Below are 21,989 nucleotides of genomic sequence, written 5' to 3' on the forward strand. Positions count from 1 at the left end.
GATAACCACAAAATTTGACTTTTGCTGCTACAGAACTTTTCTTGCCAAAATCAAAGGCTAAAACGGAATGCCAATCAACAGCTCTTTGACTTTGAGAGTACGTTGCATAATAAAGCTTGGAATCTTGGTCCACTGGACTTCGAATTCAGAGACTAAGGAGGTAAAAGCTTTGCCCAGGTGACCCACTTGGGCTATTGATCTCCTTTCTTTCACAATTGGCCTGAAATCATGCCTAGGTCCCAGTGAACAGTGACCAGTGAGGTATGATGGGTGCTTTGCCTTTTTCCACTGAAACTTAAAAAAGTTATATCTTCAGTTCCTTTTATCGGATTTCAGTCATTTTGGTGTCATTTTTCTTAGTGAAATGTTCTCTATTTTGTGAACCTGTTTGTGGGATTTTGATTGTGTTGTATTTTGACCTTTTAGTTGTTCAGGTGCTGCTAAATACTTCACACACTTGTCCTTTAGGTAAGACTCTCTCGTCTTTCCCATATCTCCCAGGTTTAGAGCCCAGGCGTACTTATTGAACCTGTGTGTTGGACAAAAAAAAGACCTTTGAAGTTTCTGAAACTAGTCACATCCTCATCAAATAATAGCCAACATTTCTTTACAATGAGGGACTATTTTATATCTCAAAAGGTCTCAAGGCGTATGTCATTGTATATAGAAAGCAATTGCTTTTAATTTGACTGTATCCCTGCAACAGGCTTGTTTGTAATATTTTAGTCATGACTCAAAATGTGGTCCAGTCTATTAGCATTGCCAGTGCTTGCTTAACTAAGTACAAATTTATTTTTCCAAAATAATTGTTTTTGGCTGACATTTACATGATCTACCAATAACACAACTGAGAGAAGTGATAAATTATTCTTATTACCCTTGTTACTCAAGTATTGTAATTACCCAGGCTCCCTGTTTAGGAATACATGGCATCCCTTTGTGATAAACGGTTGGTGGGCCAGTGGGGGTCTGAAAGAGAATGTAATCAAGCCAGTGAAAACCTACCCTATCACCCCCCCCCCAAAAAAAAAAAACACACAGGACTATAAAAGATACTGTAAAGTACCTTTCACACACTGCCTTTGGAGACCTCCACTGGAATAACCAAAGTCAGACCAGCTGTTATTTCCTTTATTGCGTCCATCACATTTTGCACATCCATATTCAACTTTCTAGAAAAATACAGATATTATTGATTACATTCTACTACAAAATATATCTTTTTTCTATTTGCACAGAGACAAACTACAAGCAAGATAAGGCAGTGGAGAAGGTTCAATATACAAAAAGTTGGCAGTATAATTACCATTGATTTATACAAGAACATTGTAGACCAAACAACCTAGAAAAAAAGTTATCATCATTAAATCCGGAACAGTGCCTTCTTTTATTACATGTATTTGCTATTTAATGGCGTCTGATGTTGACAAGGTAAAATCAAACATTTGCACTACAAAAATGACACAAAGTTTATTTGCTTAAGCCATGCCTGGAGGGTTTGTTTGCTGTGTGTCTGTTTTTTCTCGTCAGGGTGCCCATGCAGCACGGGCGCCATGAGGCAACATTTTCAGGTGCCCACCTGGATGTGAAAATAAACACTGGTGCTGGAACAGAAGCTAAAAGAAGAGATATGGTAGGAAATGTGAAATTATGTATACGGCTCTTTGGGAGCAGGCATTAGAACAAACATCTACAAAAAGGCCCAGGATAAAGTCACTGTTGTTTTTACTTTTTAAGACATGCTTGAGCTATCCAATTTGCCCAAAAGGGGGTGCTCTTCATTCCGCTGCCATAAAGTTTTTATTGTACATTTGCATTTTCTGGCCTGCTGATCTTTGGGACGTATTGAGAGGGGCGTAGCATGGTCAGAAAGATTGGGGGGAGGGGGTGGTGTGTTCATCAGATTTTCCGACAATAAGGCTGACATGTAATGTTTAAATACATTATAGGACAAGCAGGGAGAATGGGAGGGGCCTAAGGAGAAATGGAAAGGGAGAGGAAAGTGGATTGGTAGAGGTACTAAGTGAGAGAAAACACAATATTTTGTAAAATTACCAATATTTTTGATGACTTTAAAAACTGAGAGGGAGAGAGTGTGTGTGCGTTTTTGCCTGAATGTAGGTAAAAAAAATCCTGGTGAAATCCGGCAGATACCTCACCATACCCGACTGAAAGCATCTGTACCCAACTATTTATCAGAACATTAATTTATTGAATTCTGAAGCTACGCCCCTGCTTATTGATATCTGGAGCATCAGTCATTCAGCTTTCAGGCCAACGGTTTATGCGAATGTGAGTATTTTGTCACTTTCCATACAGGCACGCCCCTTGTGATTTACCCAATCTGAATAATGACTTTTCAAAAAACTTTTTTACCTTTGGCGTTTTAGTAACTGGTAGTTCCTGGCTGTTTGTGCAGCTGCTGCTTATTAGAATTCTTCATATTAATGCAAAAAAGATCAACAAATTACAGTGGCTCTTCTTCAGGGTCCATAGACTGGGGACGTCACTTCCTTTTTGACTACCACAGGATAAAGGAACCATGATGATACTTCCGCTGTTCAAATGACACAACAGTTTCTACGATTGTCTTACAGAGTGCACTGTACGGCTTCTGTCTACAACACATCAAAACTCTGGGCAAACACCCATTGTCAGAAAAGGCAAAAACGGTCAAACGCGGGGGGCACAATTAACTAAGCTTCTTGAATACATAAGTTATATTAAAGTGTGCAAGTGCGATCTTTGAGTGCAAATAATGGACTTGATCCAAAACAATGGGCGTTCCTCAGTAAGAATTTGCATAACGTCTCCTTTGTGTGCCTTGATTCTTGTGTGAAAACCCCTCATGTAGGCTTTTGTGGGAATGTAGAGGAACAAAGGGGACGCTGCTTCTCCATCCCATACTATAGTTGATTCTTATTTTTTATTAGTTTTACCCACCACAATTTTGAAATTGTTTTGTATCCAGGTATAAAGGACGCTGTGCAAACACTCTGCTAAAGTGACCACAGATAGGTTTTTCAAAAAGGCATCTGGTGCAAAGAGGACCATTTTGAGCAATATTACAATTGTAAGACTCTGTGTTTCCGCAACCACCACCAAAGTGCCAGTAGTAAGAAACCTGGGAGTTTTTCCAAATAAAGACATTAGTTTCTCCATTCAGGTAGATAGATTTACATCTTCCTCTTTCTTATGCTGGAGGCTGCTACAGAAGATCACCTTGTTAGTGCCTGCCTCAAGTCAGTAATGCAGGCCAAATATTATCTAGATTGAACTATATGACATTGTAACACAGTGCTCCAAAATACCTGTTTCTAAGGCTATGTATAGTGCAAAATGTAGCAGCTGGTCTAATGTTAGATCTCCTTCATCGTGCACACATTTCTCCACAATTGTCACTGCACAGGCATCCTATCTGGAAGACAGTCTTCTTCAAAACGTTAATACTGGAACATCACACCCTGACTGACAGCCCTTCTACAGTCTAGGTCTAAGCGGTACCTTTGTGCTTCAATCCTCCAGCACCCACCATCTGGTGCTTCCTTGTTTTTTGAGTTACGAGTGGTCGCTCTTTTTACTTTCAGGCACTCAGGCATTGGCACTATCTTCCCCTCATTTGTCATTTGCAGGAGGGGTGACTTAAAGTTTTGTAAGCTTCTGAAGACCTGGCTCTTAACAGGCACTGGCTAGAAAATGTTTGGCCTTCAATTAAGTGATTTAGTGCAAGGATACCCTAATGGATAATCACAATGTGTAATGGTTTATCGAGGACTCGAAGTAACTGAAAGCAAATTTGATGCTATAGCCGGAATGCGCTTTATAAATACAAATTCAATTCAAGGTAAACTGCACTTCAATTCTCACTTTCACATTGATTTTGATGGTGCTAAGCAAGGCCAGTTGAACGCTCTGTTACTGTCCTAATAATACTTGTGTATTTGTGAAGTGGAAAAGACAACAGGATTTAAAAACATTGCACATCAACTCAGCAAAAAGGTCAAAGGATGGATGTAGAGCACATGTAAGGTGACAGTGTGGCAGCCTCTAGAAGTTGTTTCTTTCTCAGGACCTAATTTGCAAACAAATATGTTCGTTCAGGAGTCATTGTCTTATGCCTACAAGGTACATACATTTACAGATTTTGTGGTTTTCAAAATCCCTATCCTTTAGATTAGAAATGTAAGTAAATCCGGGATCTCTTTGCATTGGTCTAGCCCTAAGCAGGTGGATTTCTACAAATAGAAAACACTCCAGCTTTTGGTTATTTTTATGGTGCAAATATGTTTACTTTTTTCCCACATTTAAAATATTTCTCTATACAGAAAGACCTATGGATTGTCAAAAACTGATGGTGGTTGATGCACTTTGATTCCCAGTTTGTCCACTGACTATGCAAACTAGGTATGAAATACTACTTGAATAGTTTGTGGCTTTGTGGATTCTTACCACCACCTTAACTGGCATCTTCTGGGAACACTGATGTGCCACATGACTGGCAGAGTTCCTGCTGTATTAAGTGGGAATCTGAATCACAACTGAGTACATATACAAGTTAATTCAGTAATAATCTAGATTTCCTTTAAAGAAGTCATCCAGTCAAGACAAAAATGTTATTTTTACTCAGTCCTGCATCACTAACAAACACTAACAACAAGCATTCTAGAATGTTCCTTTATTTGAAGATATTGTTTGGGTTTTGAGACATATTGTGACATCATTCACCAGGTACCATTTTAAAAGGTTGGATACCACAGGTCGCAGTTAAGTGCAGGTGGATTGGACAAAAGTAGGCCTACTATACTCTTGTGTAGCACTACATGAGATCCCCAGATTGGAGATCCATGTTTATTTTTGTAGAGTGCTTTTTGCAAGGGTACAGTTTAAGTACTCCTAATTATTTTCAGATAATAAAAATTGGAAGAAAGGGAAAAAAGTGATCTGCCCAGGATCAGATTTCTTGGTCAAGAAGAGAAATTGGGATTAGAAAGCTAATCTGCTACTTTTACAGTAACTAGTATCCCTCATCTCCTACATTATGTTTCATCCCACACCTGTACGGCTATAAGTCATAAACTCAAGAGTCCAGTAACTCTATTAAAACAATGACTATTTCATCCATTTAAACAAGAAATGTTAAAATAATTTGACAAATCATTCCGTCACCATGATTTAACAATGGCCTCCTTTTTTGCCAGTATGAAACTGTGCCCTACGTCATACAGGCATTACACATTTCCTAATGGTTTGCGAATGACTGTCAGTCCATTTGCTGCATATGATCAGATAATGACCATAGTACTGAGCTGACTGTGTCTAATGTGGTCTATTGTGTTGAGGCACAGGCGAAGGAAAGTGCTGATTAGTTCAAATGTAAGTGCGGGCATGTTATATGATTCACGCACACACAATTTGCATGCTAAAATAAAATGCATTATGAAAAATAAAAATATCCCTATCCATATATATAATTAAATGCATTGTCTATATTGAATGTATCTAATTAAACTGATATGTGTTTATGTGCATCCTAGTGTGTAAATATCACTTGAGTTTAACCATGACTCAAAAGCTCTTAGGTGCCTTCATTCCACATTCCCTCATATTTGGTGAAATCCAATCCAGCTCTTAATATTTAGTCAGGTTCAGCCACCATCCTTGATCCGAAGGGCAGAGCTGTCATTTGTCTAGGAATTCTTAAATCACAGGATGTTTGGTGCTACTTCTGCAAGCCACAAAACATGGTGTAGATCAGATGTGAGTTTAAGCCAGACACACTTGAACACTGATATTTGCCTGTGCTATTTAGAAAATGAGCCAATTTCTGTCCATGATAGCCTGCCTTTACTTTGAACAGCAACTTCACAGTAAAAACACATGAACATTACAAAACTCAAGGGGTTACACATGTGACTTTAACAACCAATCAATGCAAGCCATGTCCATAACTTAAAATACCGCAGCCATTTTATCCTCTTTCCTTGCCAAGGATAGCTTCAGTTACCTACACCCATATATTCACTTTTCTTCTGATTTTTAGGATTCAGTGTTTGTCTTATTAACTTTTACATATGATTTTATTTTAATATTCAGATTGGCTGATACTATTAAGTAGCAGTTGCACTACACGCACCCTTGCCTCCATGCGTTCATGGGCTCTGCCGGACCCCGGCTCTGTGAGTTTCTTGCAGAGAGGCATGGCTCAGCACTCCTTTCTTTAGACTGAGGACACAGCCACCATTTCTGTGACTCTGTGGTGGTGAGCCTTCTAGTAAGCACATTCAATAGTTGGTTAGAGACTGTAGCAACCTGCCCCTGCTTCCTGTGTATTTCGCCCCTGGGTGGGGGTCGTAAAACTTTACAATTCAGCTCTGCTGTGTTGCTGAGTGGGTATGCATGGCCTGCCAACCATTTTCAGCCATCCCCAATCAGTCACTGCTCGCTATACAGACCTATTGTAGCTTTACTTCTTCATAACTAAGTTAGGCCCTCACTCTGGAATTAGCGAGAACAGACTTAAAGACTGCTAGTTCAGGGCAGAATCAGTCTTTGCCTGCGGCCTTTTGTTTTTCTACTTATGATGGTTCCAGGGAAATTTGTACAAGAGTCGCAGCAGCTACTGTTAGGGGAGAATAACTCCCAAGTTATTGGAGCCACAGTTTATGACACTGCGGCGAAAGCTCTGGTTATTGCACTGCAACTGCTGCACTCTCCCAGTGCAGAATTGGCCATTCAAGTGAACTCAGGGCTACAAAATGCAGAAGAAGCAGCCCACTCTAGAAAGACAATCCAGCATGCAAGAAAAGCCTCCATTTTACACAATGAAAGAGAAATCTAAGAAAGCTTCCCACAAAGACTCACTTGAGAAACTGAGGCAGCAATTCCTTTAGCACAAGATTCAGTATGAAGGAATTGCTATTCGCATCGACTGAAGAAGCATGGAAAGACTTGGATTAATCCACTGTGCACAATCAAGGGTGGAGGGTGTGGGTTACATGACTCGGACTTCCCACGAAGAGGGTCACAAAGAAAAAGATGTGAAGGAGATGAGGCTAGTGAGGACCCCCGGCCGACCATGACAGTCCCTGTGAAGCAACTGTTAGAGGGCCTTCCTTTTTGACATGGATGAGATTGTACATTCTTGATCCTCAGACTGGATTCCGTCTCCACGTACTGAGGCTTAAGTCCGGACCTGATTATGCCAAGCATTAGACAAAGAGATTAGAAACCCCCCTTAAGATGGAACATCCTGGAACTACCTTTATAGCAAAGGGGCCTACACTACTAAGCTGGGCCCAAAATGTCCATCTCCAAGGGCAAATTCTCTTAAAATCAATAAAAGAGATTAGATTGAGCCTAGAGGGGATCCCAGGACAAATATCCGGAGCTGGCAGACTCTCTGATGAACATTTTGGACATGACCCTTATTTCAAAAGGCCCTAATGCTACAATTAGTACTGACACAGTGGCAAAATGGGTCCTGAGCCCTATGTGCTTGCTGGTAAGTGCCAATTGTGCCCTCTCTAGGAAGAGACATAGACCCAGTTTAATCAGACCACACCCTGAACTGACCTTGCATCACTCAAAGAGGGCTCAGTAACCCAAATACCCCTTTTTGGGGGATATCTTCATAAAAGAACTTGGGCAATTGTTGCTATATTCACGGTCTTGAAGAAGGCGAACCTTTCTTTAAAGAAGGCCTTCAATCCTTTTTTCAAGCCTTAATATGGCGGGTGCCACATCTCCAGCCATTCCAAGGCACAAGCCTTCCAGCTCTTAATTACAGGCAAAAAAAGTTGAGGTGGCTGAGGACGTTTCCAAGGCAATGGATGAGGAGGTTCTTTAGACTATATTTGCATGTAAGTGTACCGCCACCAGATCAAGTGCATTTAGGGGGCAGAAAAAAAAAATATCTTAGCCAACTGGAGGCAAACAATGTCAGGCATGTGGGCTCCACAGACAATATAATGTTTTAACCTCAAAATGTATGGCACCCCCAAGCTGGCATCTTGGCCTTACATTCTCTTCTTTGCTCACCAGGAACAAATATGTTGAGATAGATCTGTTCAGCAAAACAAGAGTCCAAATGTCACCCAAAACTGGTTAACAGGCAATGGTTTTCTAGTGCTAAAGAAAGACAAGGGGTTTAGATTTGTATTAAATCTGAATGAATTTAATTCTTGGACCCTGTGTTGACATTTCAACATGGAAGGGAGTTACTTTTTAAGAGACGGCCTTTGGAAGAATTAGTGAGTGGTCCGTTTAGATCTCAGAGATGCTTATCTTTCTAATTCAACATTTCACCCTCATTCCAGGTTCCTTTGGTTCATCTGGAACCAGGCTTTAGACCTAAAAGGCAGAATATGTACCCCTGTTGTTTTCTGGCTAGATTAAACATTTTCAAGGTTGATCTCCTACCTAATTTTTCCTGAAAATCCTCACCCATGCTTTGTGCGTGTCTTAAGGAAACCTTGAAGACAGAACTAGGGAAATTAAGCAGCGTGAGACTTAATTTCCTACTTGAAAATCATTTGCTGCAGTTTCCACTGCTTCATTGGGCAGGTAAGTACAATGGATTATGGCAGAAGCCAAAATAAACATTGTAAGAGTCAGAGAAAGCCGTAAGATGAGCCATGGTGATGGAGTTTTACCTTTTAAGTGTTGCTGAAAATATATTATGAATTCTGTTGATTGAGCCAAAGATTCAACTTTTACATTGTTTTACTTTTCCTGGTATTGCATCTGAAGTAATTGCTAAACTTTGAACTAGCACCATACTTGCCCGAGGTCCTGCCATTTATTCACATTATTCAGACTGATTGTGATGTGGAAACAATGTTTAAAAGGCTTGATTTACGAATCTGTTTCATTCACAGGTGCAGAGAACAAGCAAGTTCAATTAGGGTAGACAAACAGATGAAGGCGCATCGAACAAAGGAAGAACTTAAAATGGCTGTAGGTTTGTCATCATGGACTTGGTTTACATGGATTGGTCATTAAAGTCATGTGCTTGTGTTAAATCCTTTGGCATATTGGGTTTTTAAGCTACTATCAAATTTAAAGAATGTCTACAAGCATAATACTTGCCTTCATGTTCTTAACAGATTAAACATTTCAGTCTTGAAAGCTAGGAAAGTTTGCAGTCTCATCACTGAATGTGTGAACTCACACCCTGTCATGGCTGCCAAATGTATGTAGCACAGGCTAAGCAGAGGAGTTGCAGCCAATTGGCTTACTATTCCAACAAATATGATGAAGGGAGGTTGTTCGAGATGCCATGGTGAATTAGAATCTATGTTGCTAGTGTCAAGATAACAAAACATGATTCTAAGAAATTTAGTGGAGTGGCACACATTGTATGCAAACCTACAAATCAAATTAGCAGTGAACATTAGTTAAAAAATCAAAAATAATCGACAGAAAACACTTGTCACAGCTCTGGGTCATCCAAGCAGCTGAATGAATGTGGTTAAAATCCTGTTGCCCTATCAGCAGAGCAGCTGCTGTTTTAATATCTCTACAAGGGAAATGGTTCACTATCTGCTGTTCTGCAACCTGTTGTAAATTCATACCCGCTTGTACTTCAGAGCATGTGCTCAGTCTCTCATCAATAAACCCAGATGCTGTCTCTGTTTCTGCAGGATTTCCAGGTAGAATCACACTTCACAAATGGCAACCTGGCCTGCAATCAAAAATGTAAGCAGGAGTTATACTTTCGCCTGCAGCTAAACACAAAAATATCACTTTCGTTTTGATTAGATAAGGACTACTAATAGTTTATTGGGTAACAAAGATGCTTGCCACAGGTTTTTTTCAGGAAGAAATGGGCATGAATCCACGAGTTTTAGTTAAGACATTGTTTTAGTTACATTTAAGACACAGTTTTCAGATTTTATTAGAAAAGCAAAGTCTCATAGTTCATTAGATTAACAGAATATTGTTATACCAGAGCTACACCAATAATGGTGAGACACCCAATTTACACAGAACAAAAGTGGGCACCCTTAGCAGCTCTTTTGGGGAGGAGGATAGCAGTTCAGTCACTTTCAGGAAAAGTCACGTTCTACAGTGAGGGAATATTTAACTCAAGAAACAGGCTAGCAGCCCTGTTGTTAGAGTCAATGTGTTACAACTACCTTCTTAGGAATGAGAAGCATTGGTCAGTAACGGTGAATACTAAGGGGCATATTTATCATGGGTTTGCGACACCCTTGCGCCAGGCAAGGGGGAACAAGGGCGGTGAAAAACCTAGAATGACATCTACCAAGCCATGCAAGACCACCTTGCATGGCCCTGTGGCCCTTGGCAAATGTGGATTAACGAAAGACAGTGCAAGTCGCTGCCTTGCGTTACTCTGCCCTGGGAAAGCATCTAATAGATTCTGCTGCATTCACAGACGTACCATTAGTGGTAGACCTGGAAATGCCTATTTCTCCTTTTTCCTCTTTCTATATGTGCTACCGAATGCAGCACACGTAAAAAGAGGACAAAGCCTCAGAGGATTGCTTTTGTGCATGAAGGTCTGCCTTCCTGCACAAAAACAATCCTGTCTAAAACGCAGGCACCCTTGCACAATGGTGCAAGGGTGCCTACGTTGGTGCTAGGCGTCAATTTGTGCACCAATGCAGGCAGAGACCAGGAATGAGCCGTATAATATTAAATAAAGCGCATTCCTGCCTTCTCCCTTTCACGCAGCACAGCAAGGCGACTTCCAGGGTTTCATAAATATTTGATAAATATTCCCGAGTTTCCAGATGTATTTTGGTGGAGACAATTCAGGCATAGTTTCATATTTGGAGTAGACAAATGAGGTTTTCTTTATTTCTGCTAAACTTCCACAGAATACACTTTGCCTGATTCTTTATTAATACTTAGAAATTTCCCTTCCTTTATCATCAGAGAGATGAACAACTCAAACCAGAGCCTAGCTGACAGATACCACAGGACGTGGTGTACAAACTGTCAACATATACAGACTTCATGACAACCGACAACCAGTTCTTAATTTGTGGTGGTGTTTTTGACAGTCTACCACATGGTGGTGGTGTCGGTTCATTTTTCAAAAAGCACTTGTGCAAAGGTGTTTAGAATTCAAAATGTGAATTAAAAAAACATAACACCAGTGTACACAGGTCATTTTACAGCTTTTGGCCATATATTATATTCCAAGTTGTCACATTTATAGGACTGTTATGGTTAAGTAGGTGTAATTGGCAGTGCTGTGAGCGACCATTGATGGTGCAAGCTCTGGTGGCCTCCAGAGAAATATTTTGGGCCTGGCACTTACTTTACCAATTAAGCACTGTACTGCACTGACTGACCTCAGTGTAGGTCCAAACAACTGTGCAAAATCTACTAGCACAATCCATGTAATCAGGAGTTCCCTTGTCTAACCTGTCCTCTGTGTTTATTACAGCTAAACTAACTTCTGGTGTGACTCTGAAGACTGAAGGCTATTTTTTAATTCGATGAAGTCAAAATAGTTGGTCCAAGTCAGCTTTCCAATAATGTTTGCTTGAAACCCTTGCTGAACACAAATGTTTTGGCAGATGCATTGCAGCACCTTGTGCACAGTTTGATGGGCCTCTGCAGCATGAGACTAGGATGAGAACTTCAGTGACCATGGATTGTGAGTATGTAACTCCTAGAGAAGGCATTTGCTGGAATAAAGCCAATTCTTGCATCTACCAAAGCACAAAAGAAGTGACAATGTGATCCTAATCTGCAGCAGCCTTTTATCATCCATATCATTAATATTTTGTGATTTCATGAAACTGTTTGCCTACATGTATGCACAAGTGCAAATCAACAAGTAATCCAAGTGTTTCTGTGTTGTGCTTAACACATCTGTGAGCATTCTGTGAGATTAGTGATCAGCTTGAGAGGTATGTCCTTGTGGGGTCAGTTGGTGAAATCACTACACTGACATGAAAGTGACCTGTTCAATTAAGTATAAATAGCCCTTTTAATCCACTCTAACATTTTGTTTTTTGGATCAGTGGACACAGAAGAAACTATTCAATGCCACATAAGTGTAATTACTTCTTTGCCTAGTAACATGACTGATGCAAACATATTTTGCACATTTAAATAAAGTGTTCTCAGGCAGTCAACGGTTACACTGGCCAGACAAAGTCCTGCAGGATGTCCATTCTTGTTCATCGGCAGCCATTGAAGAGACAGCAAAAACACGCCAGGGCGGTTTTTTACTATAGCCTTAAGAGGCCGCCGTAGCGGGCTATGCTGGCCATTAAAGGCCTGCTCCGGGATTGGCTCGGGAATTTAACAAGGGTTCGGCACTTAAATTACTGGTATAGCCCAGATATGAAGGGCCATAAGGCCATTAGAACATTCTGTCACTAGAGGGAAAGATGTTCTAAAAAATAAAATAAAGTTCTCACGGAGCCTGAGGGGATTAAAACCTCCTCGGGCTCCGTGAGGCCTTTGTTCACAGCTGTTGCTGTGAACAAAGAGCACTGGAATGTTGACGCTCCCGGCTTTTACGAGCCAGTAAAAGCCCAGATCACTCCATTGTCTGCAATGGAGCTCCCAACATTCCAGTATTCTAATAAGGTTTTGTGCATTATGCAGACATGCACAAACCATTGTGTCGATTTACTTGCCATTATAAAGTCTGATGGTGAGGAGAAAAATTGTGTAGCGTGGTGCAAGCACCATCAGACCTCTAGTAAATATCTCCCTAGATGATTTAATATGCTACTCTAAGTCAATGTTCTGGTACGGTGACAGTTTTTGGACATTCTGTATACTTGATCAGCAGTTTCTTGGCCACCAATTCATCTGTATCTGATGAAACTACATAGGCACCCATAAGTTCTCATTTAGGACCAAATGCACTCCCTCGCACATGATTGTGCAGCCAATACTTTTCCATTTACTGCGATGAGAGCCTCAACTCGATCCGCCAAATTATCCGATGTAATTAATGACTGTATGAAGACACCAACCAATGAAAGTCACAGAAAGGACACCTAAAAGGAGTGAAAAAGCTGCACAATAAAAGGCACAGCTGCAATGTCTTTGGCAATCATTTTGATGTCAATATAGTGCAGGCTGTGATACGCTATGCTACCAAATGGGATACGAAAATTTAGTGAATTTGCATAGACTTAGGCAATAAAGGTTTCTTAATTTTTAAAAACACAAGTTACAGGCGTATAGCTGCTAGGCAAGCCAAACCAGGAAAAACAATATATATTTTATATATAGTATTATATTGATTAAAAAAAAAGACATTGTAATACTTTTATGTTGAAGGCTGCAAAACACAAAACTTCCATTGTCGACTTTCAGTTCATTGTTAGAATAGTTGCAAAACCACATAGACTCCATGAGCAGCCATGATCTTTTCCTACCAGAATGCAAGCCATGTTCATGTTGAAGACATTTGCAACCATACGATATTACTATGCCAAATAAAAAAATATATTTCTAAGATCCTTGTGGAATGAACACCAGTAAAATCCAAAAAAAGTCTCCTCTAAAATATTTCAGTCACTGGAGGAATAACATCCTCCCCTTCCCTGCAGAAAGCATGTGAACATGGGGGAAAGAGCAAGGGGCTTGGTGTGAACATGGGGAAACAATGGTGTTGGATGAGGGTGTGGGGGGAGGTGGGTGTCTGCCCCATTTACAAATACGAGGGGGGCAAGGTTGTGCGTAACCGCCACTCTTAGCAAAGAAAGGCCAGTGCTTGACTAGCTACTGAGGCAAATGTTATACCCGAGCATCTGTAACAGGACTGCCAGGCAGAAGTTCTCCATTTATGACCGTCTCAGAACTCAGCATCTTGGCTTTGTCCAAATCAATCTTTTGCCTTTTCATCTCTCTTTCGTGGATGAGTGGAACAAACGAAATGACCAGGGCACCCACGATTGGAGGAACTCCAGCTAAGTAAAACGACACACTGTAATTTCCAGTATAATCATGGAGCAATCCTGAAAGACAGAAGAGAAACCGTCAAGTAGTGTATCCCATTATGATGCATGGATCTCACAAACATTTAATTTACAGGTTCATAATGCAGCAACACACAGAGTGTGTCCAGCTTCATAAAAAGTAAATTTCGGATGCACACTGGAAGCTTTAACGTCAATCTAATAGACCAATGCAAAAAGATATTACCATGTCAAACCTGTCCCTCAACAAGCCTCATTTAAAGTCTGTGGGTCCAGCCACTGAACATCTACTGTGGGGGGAGCTTATGGCGGCTGGAATGACGAATCAGGACTCTGCTATTTTTGCAGATGTTTCACCTACCACATCCATGGCTGAGGTGACATCACGAACCACATTGGTATGGTGGACGTGTTGTCACTAATGTTACTCCTGAAGGTAGACTTATAAAGCAGTGGTCTAGCTTTGGGAGAAACATGACTAATATCACCCAGTGAAAGTAGATATTTAATGACATTTTCTGTCGTGGACCACCATGATTTACATGGTGGCCCCAGACACAAAAGACACTTCTGGAAATGGATTTAGAGTGGGTTGCCCTAAAATCTGAGGGTGCTGCCCTGACATTCTTACTTGTGTCAGGACTGTCTTAATGAGATTACTGTTCCTGGAGTCGGTGGTAGCACCTCTTTTGAGAACTTTGAATCTCCACACACTCTAAATCAGATGAATGGGAAATCCATATTTTTGGGGGGATATTGTGTTACAGAGCTCCTGTAAATGAGGATAGTAATCTAAAATACCATGTTGATAAATAAAGCACATTTTCCCCAATATATTTTTTATAAAACATTTGAACTATAAAAGTGTAATGTTCAATCATCCATTTCACTATTGGTGCAGAACACCTTAATTGCTTACCAGACCTCCTCTCACCCCACTCAATGACCTTCCTTAAGAAATGCTTCATAATATTTTCTATATTCTATGCTGTTCTACACTTCATGGGAATTTGGCCCCTCCCGACCTACACCACTCCAAAGCTTCATAAAATCCTTTCAACTTTCCATGACAATCTTCAACCGCTTAAATGTAATGTAACTGTGTTTTCATCAGTTAACATTTGACTTGCACCAACTATTCCCTTTCTAGAATCTCCATGTTAATTTGGCATTTTTTTTATCCTGTCTACCTTTCAATGGAGGCTTTCATGCCTCAGTATATCATCGAGTTCAATGTGGTCAATCCCAGACCCACAGTACATGTCAGTTTCCTCTATTTGGCAACACAAACGTTTCCCCATAATATGACCTTACTATGTTTGCCAACTGAATACTCAAAATGATCTTATCCAAGATATTGGCCTGCAGTGTTGTGATCTAGCCCATTATCTTTTCAACCCTTTCGCTGCTAGGCCTCATCCCATCTCTCAACACCCAGTGCTGGGCCCTTTTTCTGGCTATTTGGGGTAGTTCACACTTAGGCCTCCAAAACGTCTTGTGCATATAAGCTATTCATGCCAAATTTGTGTCTTTTCTAACATCCATGGGATTCTAAAGGTGCCCAGGGGTTGTGGATTCCCTTGGAGAGGACTGAGAAAAATAGGAAAGAAGTGCTCCAGATAAAAGAGAACAGTTTGCTGTACTAAAGTGACCATCTTCCCAGTTTCAGGAACACGCAGAGCTGAATAAAAATAAATAAATTGTAGCACAGTTTTAACATTTTTCTAAGAGGTAACCTATTTGTCCTAATTTTTGTGCTCTCAACCTACTTCCAGTTTGTGGTGGAAACCAGTGGGAAACCCCTGGGAGATCCAGAAAAGCTATACATTTTTGAGAAGTAGACACACAATTCTGAATTCAATATGGGTTCATATTAACTGTTGAAATAAAGAACTATTGAAAACGAGTAGAAAAAAACTGGCATCATCTGTAACTTTTTGTCACAATGGCCAATTGACGGAAGCAATATACCATTATGTCTGCTGGACCCTTCTGGTGCGGGAATATAAAGGGTTAGGAGGTTCCCATACTTGCGTATGATTTTGAGGGTATTTTTCAAAATGTAATCCTCTCCTATACACTGGCTTACAACTGAAAGACGTAAATGCAGCAAAATCCAATTGGTAATAACAAATGTTCTACTGTTCTATGCTCTGATAAGTCTCCCAATAAAAATGGCACCTCACTTGTGTGGTTAGGACTAATGCCCGCGGCTGGAAACAACCTAAAAGGCATTATGTATGAAGTGCATTTTTCCACCGAAAACTAAATCTTTTTTCCGCTGTAGGTAGCTCTAAATTTTGGACCCTAGCTCAAATGGCACCTAGGGAAACCTAGCAAACCTGTACATTTTAAAAAACTAGACACCAAGGGGTATCAAGTGTGGGCTGACTTGTGTGTCTTTCATAATGTTTTTTACCCAGAATCCCTTGCAAACATCAAGCTGTGACAAAAAAATACATTTTCCTCACATTTCTGTGATGAAAAGTTCTGGAAACTGTGAAGAGCCACAAACTTCCTTCCACCCAGCATTCATCTAAGACTCCCAATAAAAATGGTACTTCGCTTGTATGGGTATAGGCCCGCAACAGGGAACGGCCTAAAACACAACACATATGCAGCATATTTTTCCACTGAAAACTGACCCTCTTTTTCTGTTGTGGCTATCTTTAGATTTTGGACCCTAACTCAGCCGGCATCTAGGGAAGCCTAGCCGACCTGTACATGTTTGAAATTAGAGACCTAGTGCAATCCAGGATGGTGTGACATGCATGGATCTCATTATGTGTTCTTACTCACAATGCCCTGCAAATCTCAAACTCTTCCTGAAATCACTAATTTTCCTTTGATTTCTGGCTGGGCCAAGTGCCACAACAGGAACGGATCAAACCAAGGACAATCGGAGCGCTTGCGTGGAGACTCCCACTGATCTCGGCTGGATCCGTTCCCGACGCTGGCACTAGGCCCAGCCACACAAGTGAAGCAGAGTTTGTATCGGCACAGGTGGGGCAATGCTGGGTGGTAGGAATTTTGTGAATTCCTGCAGATTCCGAAAGATTCCATCACAAAACTTTAGAAAAAATGTGTGGCAGGCAAAGTTGGAGGTTTGCAGTGCACTGTGGGTAAGAAAATGGTGTGGGGTTCATTTGAAGCATACCACCTTGGACTTGCCCAGATGTCTACCTTTCAGAAGTGACTGGGTCTGGTAGGTTTTTCAAGGTAGCAGCATACCCAAGCCCAAAAAGTGCCATTGCTCACCACTGCAAGTGGGACAATATTAGGAGTTAGCCGAGCTCTGCTTGCTCTTATGTGAAATCAACACTCAAAAGATTCCTACCTCCTTTTGTTTACCACTGGGATGAGATGCTTTAGTCAGTGGGTGGCATAAAGACTGTGGCCATTTTGGGAGGGAGAGGCATTGCCAATCCCATTCTGGGCAGCCCCCAGACCTAATAGTCCCTGGTTCCTAGTAGGCTTCCTGCTCTGCCAGGAGGCAGATAGGGGCTATTGCTCCCATCTGCCCCCCCCAAGGTGAGCAGAAAGACTGTGCCCATTTTGGGGGGAGGAGGGGTTGGGGCATTGTCATGCTCATTCTGGGCACCCCTGCACTAATAAAAACAAATAGTTCCTGGTGGCTAGCGGGCTTTCAGGCAGAAAGACTGTGCCCATTTTGTTTTAGGGTCGGGCATTGCCATGCACATACTGGGCAGCCCCCACCCCTACACTATTTTTTTGTTTTTAAACTGGTGCCTAGTGGGCTTTCTGCCTCCCTGGGGGTGCAGATCAGGAGGGTCTATTGCCCACATCTGCCCCACAAAGGGGGGGCAGAAAGACTGCCCATTTTTTGAGGGTGTGGGGGTACTGTCATGCCTATTCTTGGCAGCCCCCACCTCAAAACTTAATTAAAAAAGTCCATGGTGCCTAACGATCTTTCTGGCTGGAGATTTTCCCCTTTCTAATGATACCTTTCCTGTGTGGATCAGTATTTTGGGGGCGAAGATAGACCCTCAAGTATCAATGGAGAGAGAATGAAATGAGTTAATTGGTTAATTTCACTTTATTTTTCAGGGAAATGACATCCCCTTGAAACAAAGAAACAGCTTCAGGAACTGTGGAAGCTCTCCCCCAGCGTGTGAGGCTGTTTCTTTGTACAGGAAATCCCTCTGATGCCTGCACCAGAGAGATTTCCAGTGCCATGTGCGTGGATGGACGGGAGCTGTCCGATGCACATGAGCACTGTGGCATCGGACAGCTCCTTGCCACCCGACGCACCGAAACAGTTAGACTGTAACATCTTTCCTGAGGGCTGTGCAACTGATGGCCCCCTTTATGAAAAATGCACTCTTTTTGTAAAAACACTAATAAAAATAATTTAGAAAAGTCAGTACTTATCAGGAGAAAGGATCTTACCCCCTATGGACAAGGAAAATTCAACATTATCCCAGACCGAGGCCTTCTTGACATACCAATGGCACCAATGGCACCAAGTAGAGGTCACTTCTTTACATAACTTTCCATTATTTGTACACTGTAGACACTCCTAATTAACACTCAGCCATCTTATCCATTTTCAGCCATCAATAATGCATCCTCAGGATATCATGTCATGTCAGCCATGATATTCACACATTGCCTGCATGCTACTTTCTCCCAGTCCGGAAGACTTCAACATCCTGAACAAAATGTCTTGGGGCGTAACCAAGCAATGAGGGACTTAGTCACTCAGTTTAGGGAAAGAACAAAAAATGGCACCCAATTATCTACATCATAATAATGTCCACGGGCTACATTTCACATCTTTGATAGGAAATTCTGGGCCATATGTATGAATATATTTTACCATAGACAAAGAATGGGTAAAACCCCTTGATACATTTGGCCCTCACTAACATGCTGGTTTCAAGGGGATGCGCTACTTTGAACTCATACTGCTTCAATTCTCTGTGCACAACAATTGTATTTAATATCAACATTATTTAATACTAAGATCCAGGTTATATGGTGGCATCCGAGGACAAATGTTACCTCCCCTCACACACATTTTGAAAATTGCCATACTCCAGCAACCGGCTAAAATCTTTTTTGCAATCACTGCATAACACTGTAACAAAAATTATTTAGAAAAGTCAGTAATTATCAGGAGAAAGGATCTTACCCCCTATGGACAACGGAAATTGAACGTTATCCCAGACCGAGGCCTTCTGGACATACCAATGGCACCAAGTAGAGGTCACGTCTTTACATAACATTCCATTATTTGCACACTGTAGACACTCCTAATTAACACTCAGCCATCTTATCCATTTGCAGCCATCAATAATCCATCCTCAGGATATGTTTGTTTTGGGGCATCCATGAATGCACTTTGTGCGGCAGCCGCCACTCCCTTGAAGAACATTAAAATCCGAGAGAAAGTTCATCACTCACTAAAAAAGAGTTGCCTTGTCCAATTTAGTCATATTCTCATGCGATAACTTATGAATTACTTGTCTTTATCCCTTTTCACAAGTCTGCATGCAGCCACCATGCCACTCATCTCACTGCATCTTGGATCTTTCTCCTTGGTATTTTATTCTGGCCCGATTGCGATGGAAGCGACATACAGACATTGCTTCTTACCTCTGCTACTCTAGTTCAGCACATATTACCTTGGTCACCAAAACTGGAAGTAATTGGAAAGGCAGCAAAGATCATGTGCAATATTGTCATTGCACTGCATGCAAAAGTAGGGCCTTGGAATGAGAAATAACCGAGATAATGAGGGAGCGGCTGGGCTTGCCCAACCACAGCAAAAGCCAGGATTCCATGGTACTATGTAATAGACAAAGTTTGTTTATAATGAATTGTATTGAGATTTGTTGTATGCTTGTTGATCATTTCGAAAACATTTTGCTATTGGTGGCCCGATGAGCCTAGCCTTCTATAAGATATATCTTTTCAAATATTCTGAGCCGCAGCTACTTTGTTTTTTTTATCTGACCCATATTCTAGTAGACAAGAATTGGACTTCTAAATGTTACTATCCCTATAGTCAGATTCTGAATTAATGGCATTAGCAAATGGTCAGGAAAGTATATATTAAGTTCTGTGAATTAAAAAAATATATATTTTACTTCCACCAGCAAGATTAAATATGAATCTTGTTTTACAGTGAAGTGGTGATATGGAAGACTCTGCTAAGGTATTGTTTTACAGGATAATTGTATTGCTAAGAAATATTTGAAAAAGCATCTAAAGGATCAAGCATGGAGCTGAATTTTAATAACACATGTCAATGGCATAGATCGATGGCCTGTTGTCATATTTGTAACACAGAGCCATGCTCCTAACTAAAGATGAGCCAAATTTAGATTTCACCCAGGTTTTGCGAAGTTGACAACAACATTTATGCTAAATTTTACCCAATGAAAGAAAATTCAGGGAAGAAAATATTTTCTCGAAGAGTTTTAATTCAAAAGTTGTTTTCATGGGAAAATTGCTCCACAAAAAAATTGAGTTTTTACTGGAGGCATTTTCCAGCAAACCTACTTTTTTACAGGATTTTTTCCTACAAAGGTTTAAAATTTTGCATCGTCCCTAAACAGAAAGTTTGGAGTTTTGCGAGGGAAACATTTGCAACTTCACACATACCTCTGACAAGAAGTAATATTTTATTGAGTTCAGATCTGAAAAAACGAAAGTAGGCAACACAAAACAGACAAATTACAAACGTCCTCTCTTTCATTTCCGAAAAAGAGCAACTGTATGAATCAGAAACTATGTCAAGATATTAAATAAAATTGTTGTGCAACCGGCAACGTTCAATATTGTTTAATACTAAGATCCGGGTTATATGGTGGCATCCGAGGACAAATGGTACCTCCCCTCACACACACTTTGAACTTTTCCATACCCCAGCAACCGGCTAAAATCGTCCTTGCAATCACTGCATAATATCTGTCCTAGTTCTGCAGAGCCAAAAGATAGAGGATCTTATTGATGGCTTCCTCTAACATGTAAGCCTCTCGTGGAGATTTCAGGGCTGACGTATATTTTACTTTGATGCGTTAGGATTTCTGCATTGTCCCCTTGCCATTTCCATTTTTAGCTCAAATGCTGATCACAACCTACTGGAAAAAGCTGCATGGCTACTTGCCTGGGGCGCCTCCAGTGGTGAATTTGTAAAAAAAAAAATACATTTAAATTTAAAGCCCAAACGTTTTTCATAGGAGCCTGCGCTGGCACTACTGAATGCCAGAGTTGGTGAATACCAAGGTCACCCACCCTTTGGTGGCAAACTTCATCACATGGTTCCTCCTCAGGTGTGGGCCACCTGAAACCACGCAAGGAGCACCTTGCCTGGTCTGGGGTGGGGACTCTACATAAGCTATAAGTGTGGTGTGGATTTTTGTACTTAAAGAAATATGTTGCAAGCAACAGAGACAGACAAAATAAGGACACTTCCAATGTGTCTGGGTTCCAGACCAGGGGTGTCCTTAATGTTCTGAATGAGTTAGATGGGAGACATGCATATATGGTATTTCAACACTCCCGCTTGACTCTCCTGCGTGTTCCAAACACCTGTTACCAGCCCCTTGCTAGGGCTGGAAATAAAGGCTATCGGAATTATGTTTGGCTACTGCCTTACCTTATACCCAATGTCTCCCTTTGCCACTGTTTTTCTATATTCCTCCTCCTTCTCCATTTTCACTCTTGCTCTTTGTTGCTCTGTATCAGAGTCTGAGGGCACAATAAGCACCTGCCTGTGTGGCATTTGAATAGAATCATCCTGGCCTCTTTGGCCACCTGTATCCATATTAAGATCACCCCTAAACTATAGGTAAAAATGCCAGAAGTAATAATTGCGTACCAAGTCTATTTCTTATTTACTGTAGCCTTTGAGTATGTGCCCCAGATAAGGGTTCAGGTCTGTGTGCTTTCCACAATCCCTCAAGCAAATCTAAGCGTATTCTACCCACTATCATGTAGCCATGGTGGAAACATGCATCAGTGTTTTGTGTAAGCACCTAGGCATGTGCTAAGTTTCTGTGTTAACTCCTCCATGTGGTTTATATTGGTAAAATGAGGTAC

At 41.0% G+C, this 21,989-nt stretch overlaps 1 protein-coding gene across 1 annotated transcript in view; it reads right to left on the reverse strand.

Annotated features, from left to right (window-relative positions):
* Positions 1-1,117: 1,117 nt before the first annotated feature.
* Positions 1,118-21,989, reverse strand: part of SLC16A2 (solute carrier family 16 member 2) — a 396,992-nt gene continuing 376,120 nt past the window's right edge. Inside the window, exon 6 of the mRNA XM_069210883.1 lies at positions 1,118-13,958. Within this exon, the coding sequence (XP_069066984.1) occupies positions 13,738-13,958 (221 nt within the window). The 3' untranslated portion in view covers positions 1,118-13,737. The remainder of the gene's footprint in view (positions 13,959-21,989) is intronic.

This window comes from Pleurodeles waltl, chromosome 2_1 (genome assembly GCF_031143425.1).
Source record: "Pleurodeles waltl isolate 20211129_DDA chromosome 2_1, aPleWal1.hap1.20221129, whole genome shotgun sequence".
NCBI lineage: Eukaryota > Metazoa > Chordata > Amphibia > Caudata > Salamandridae > Pleurodeles > Pleurodeles waltl.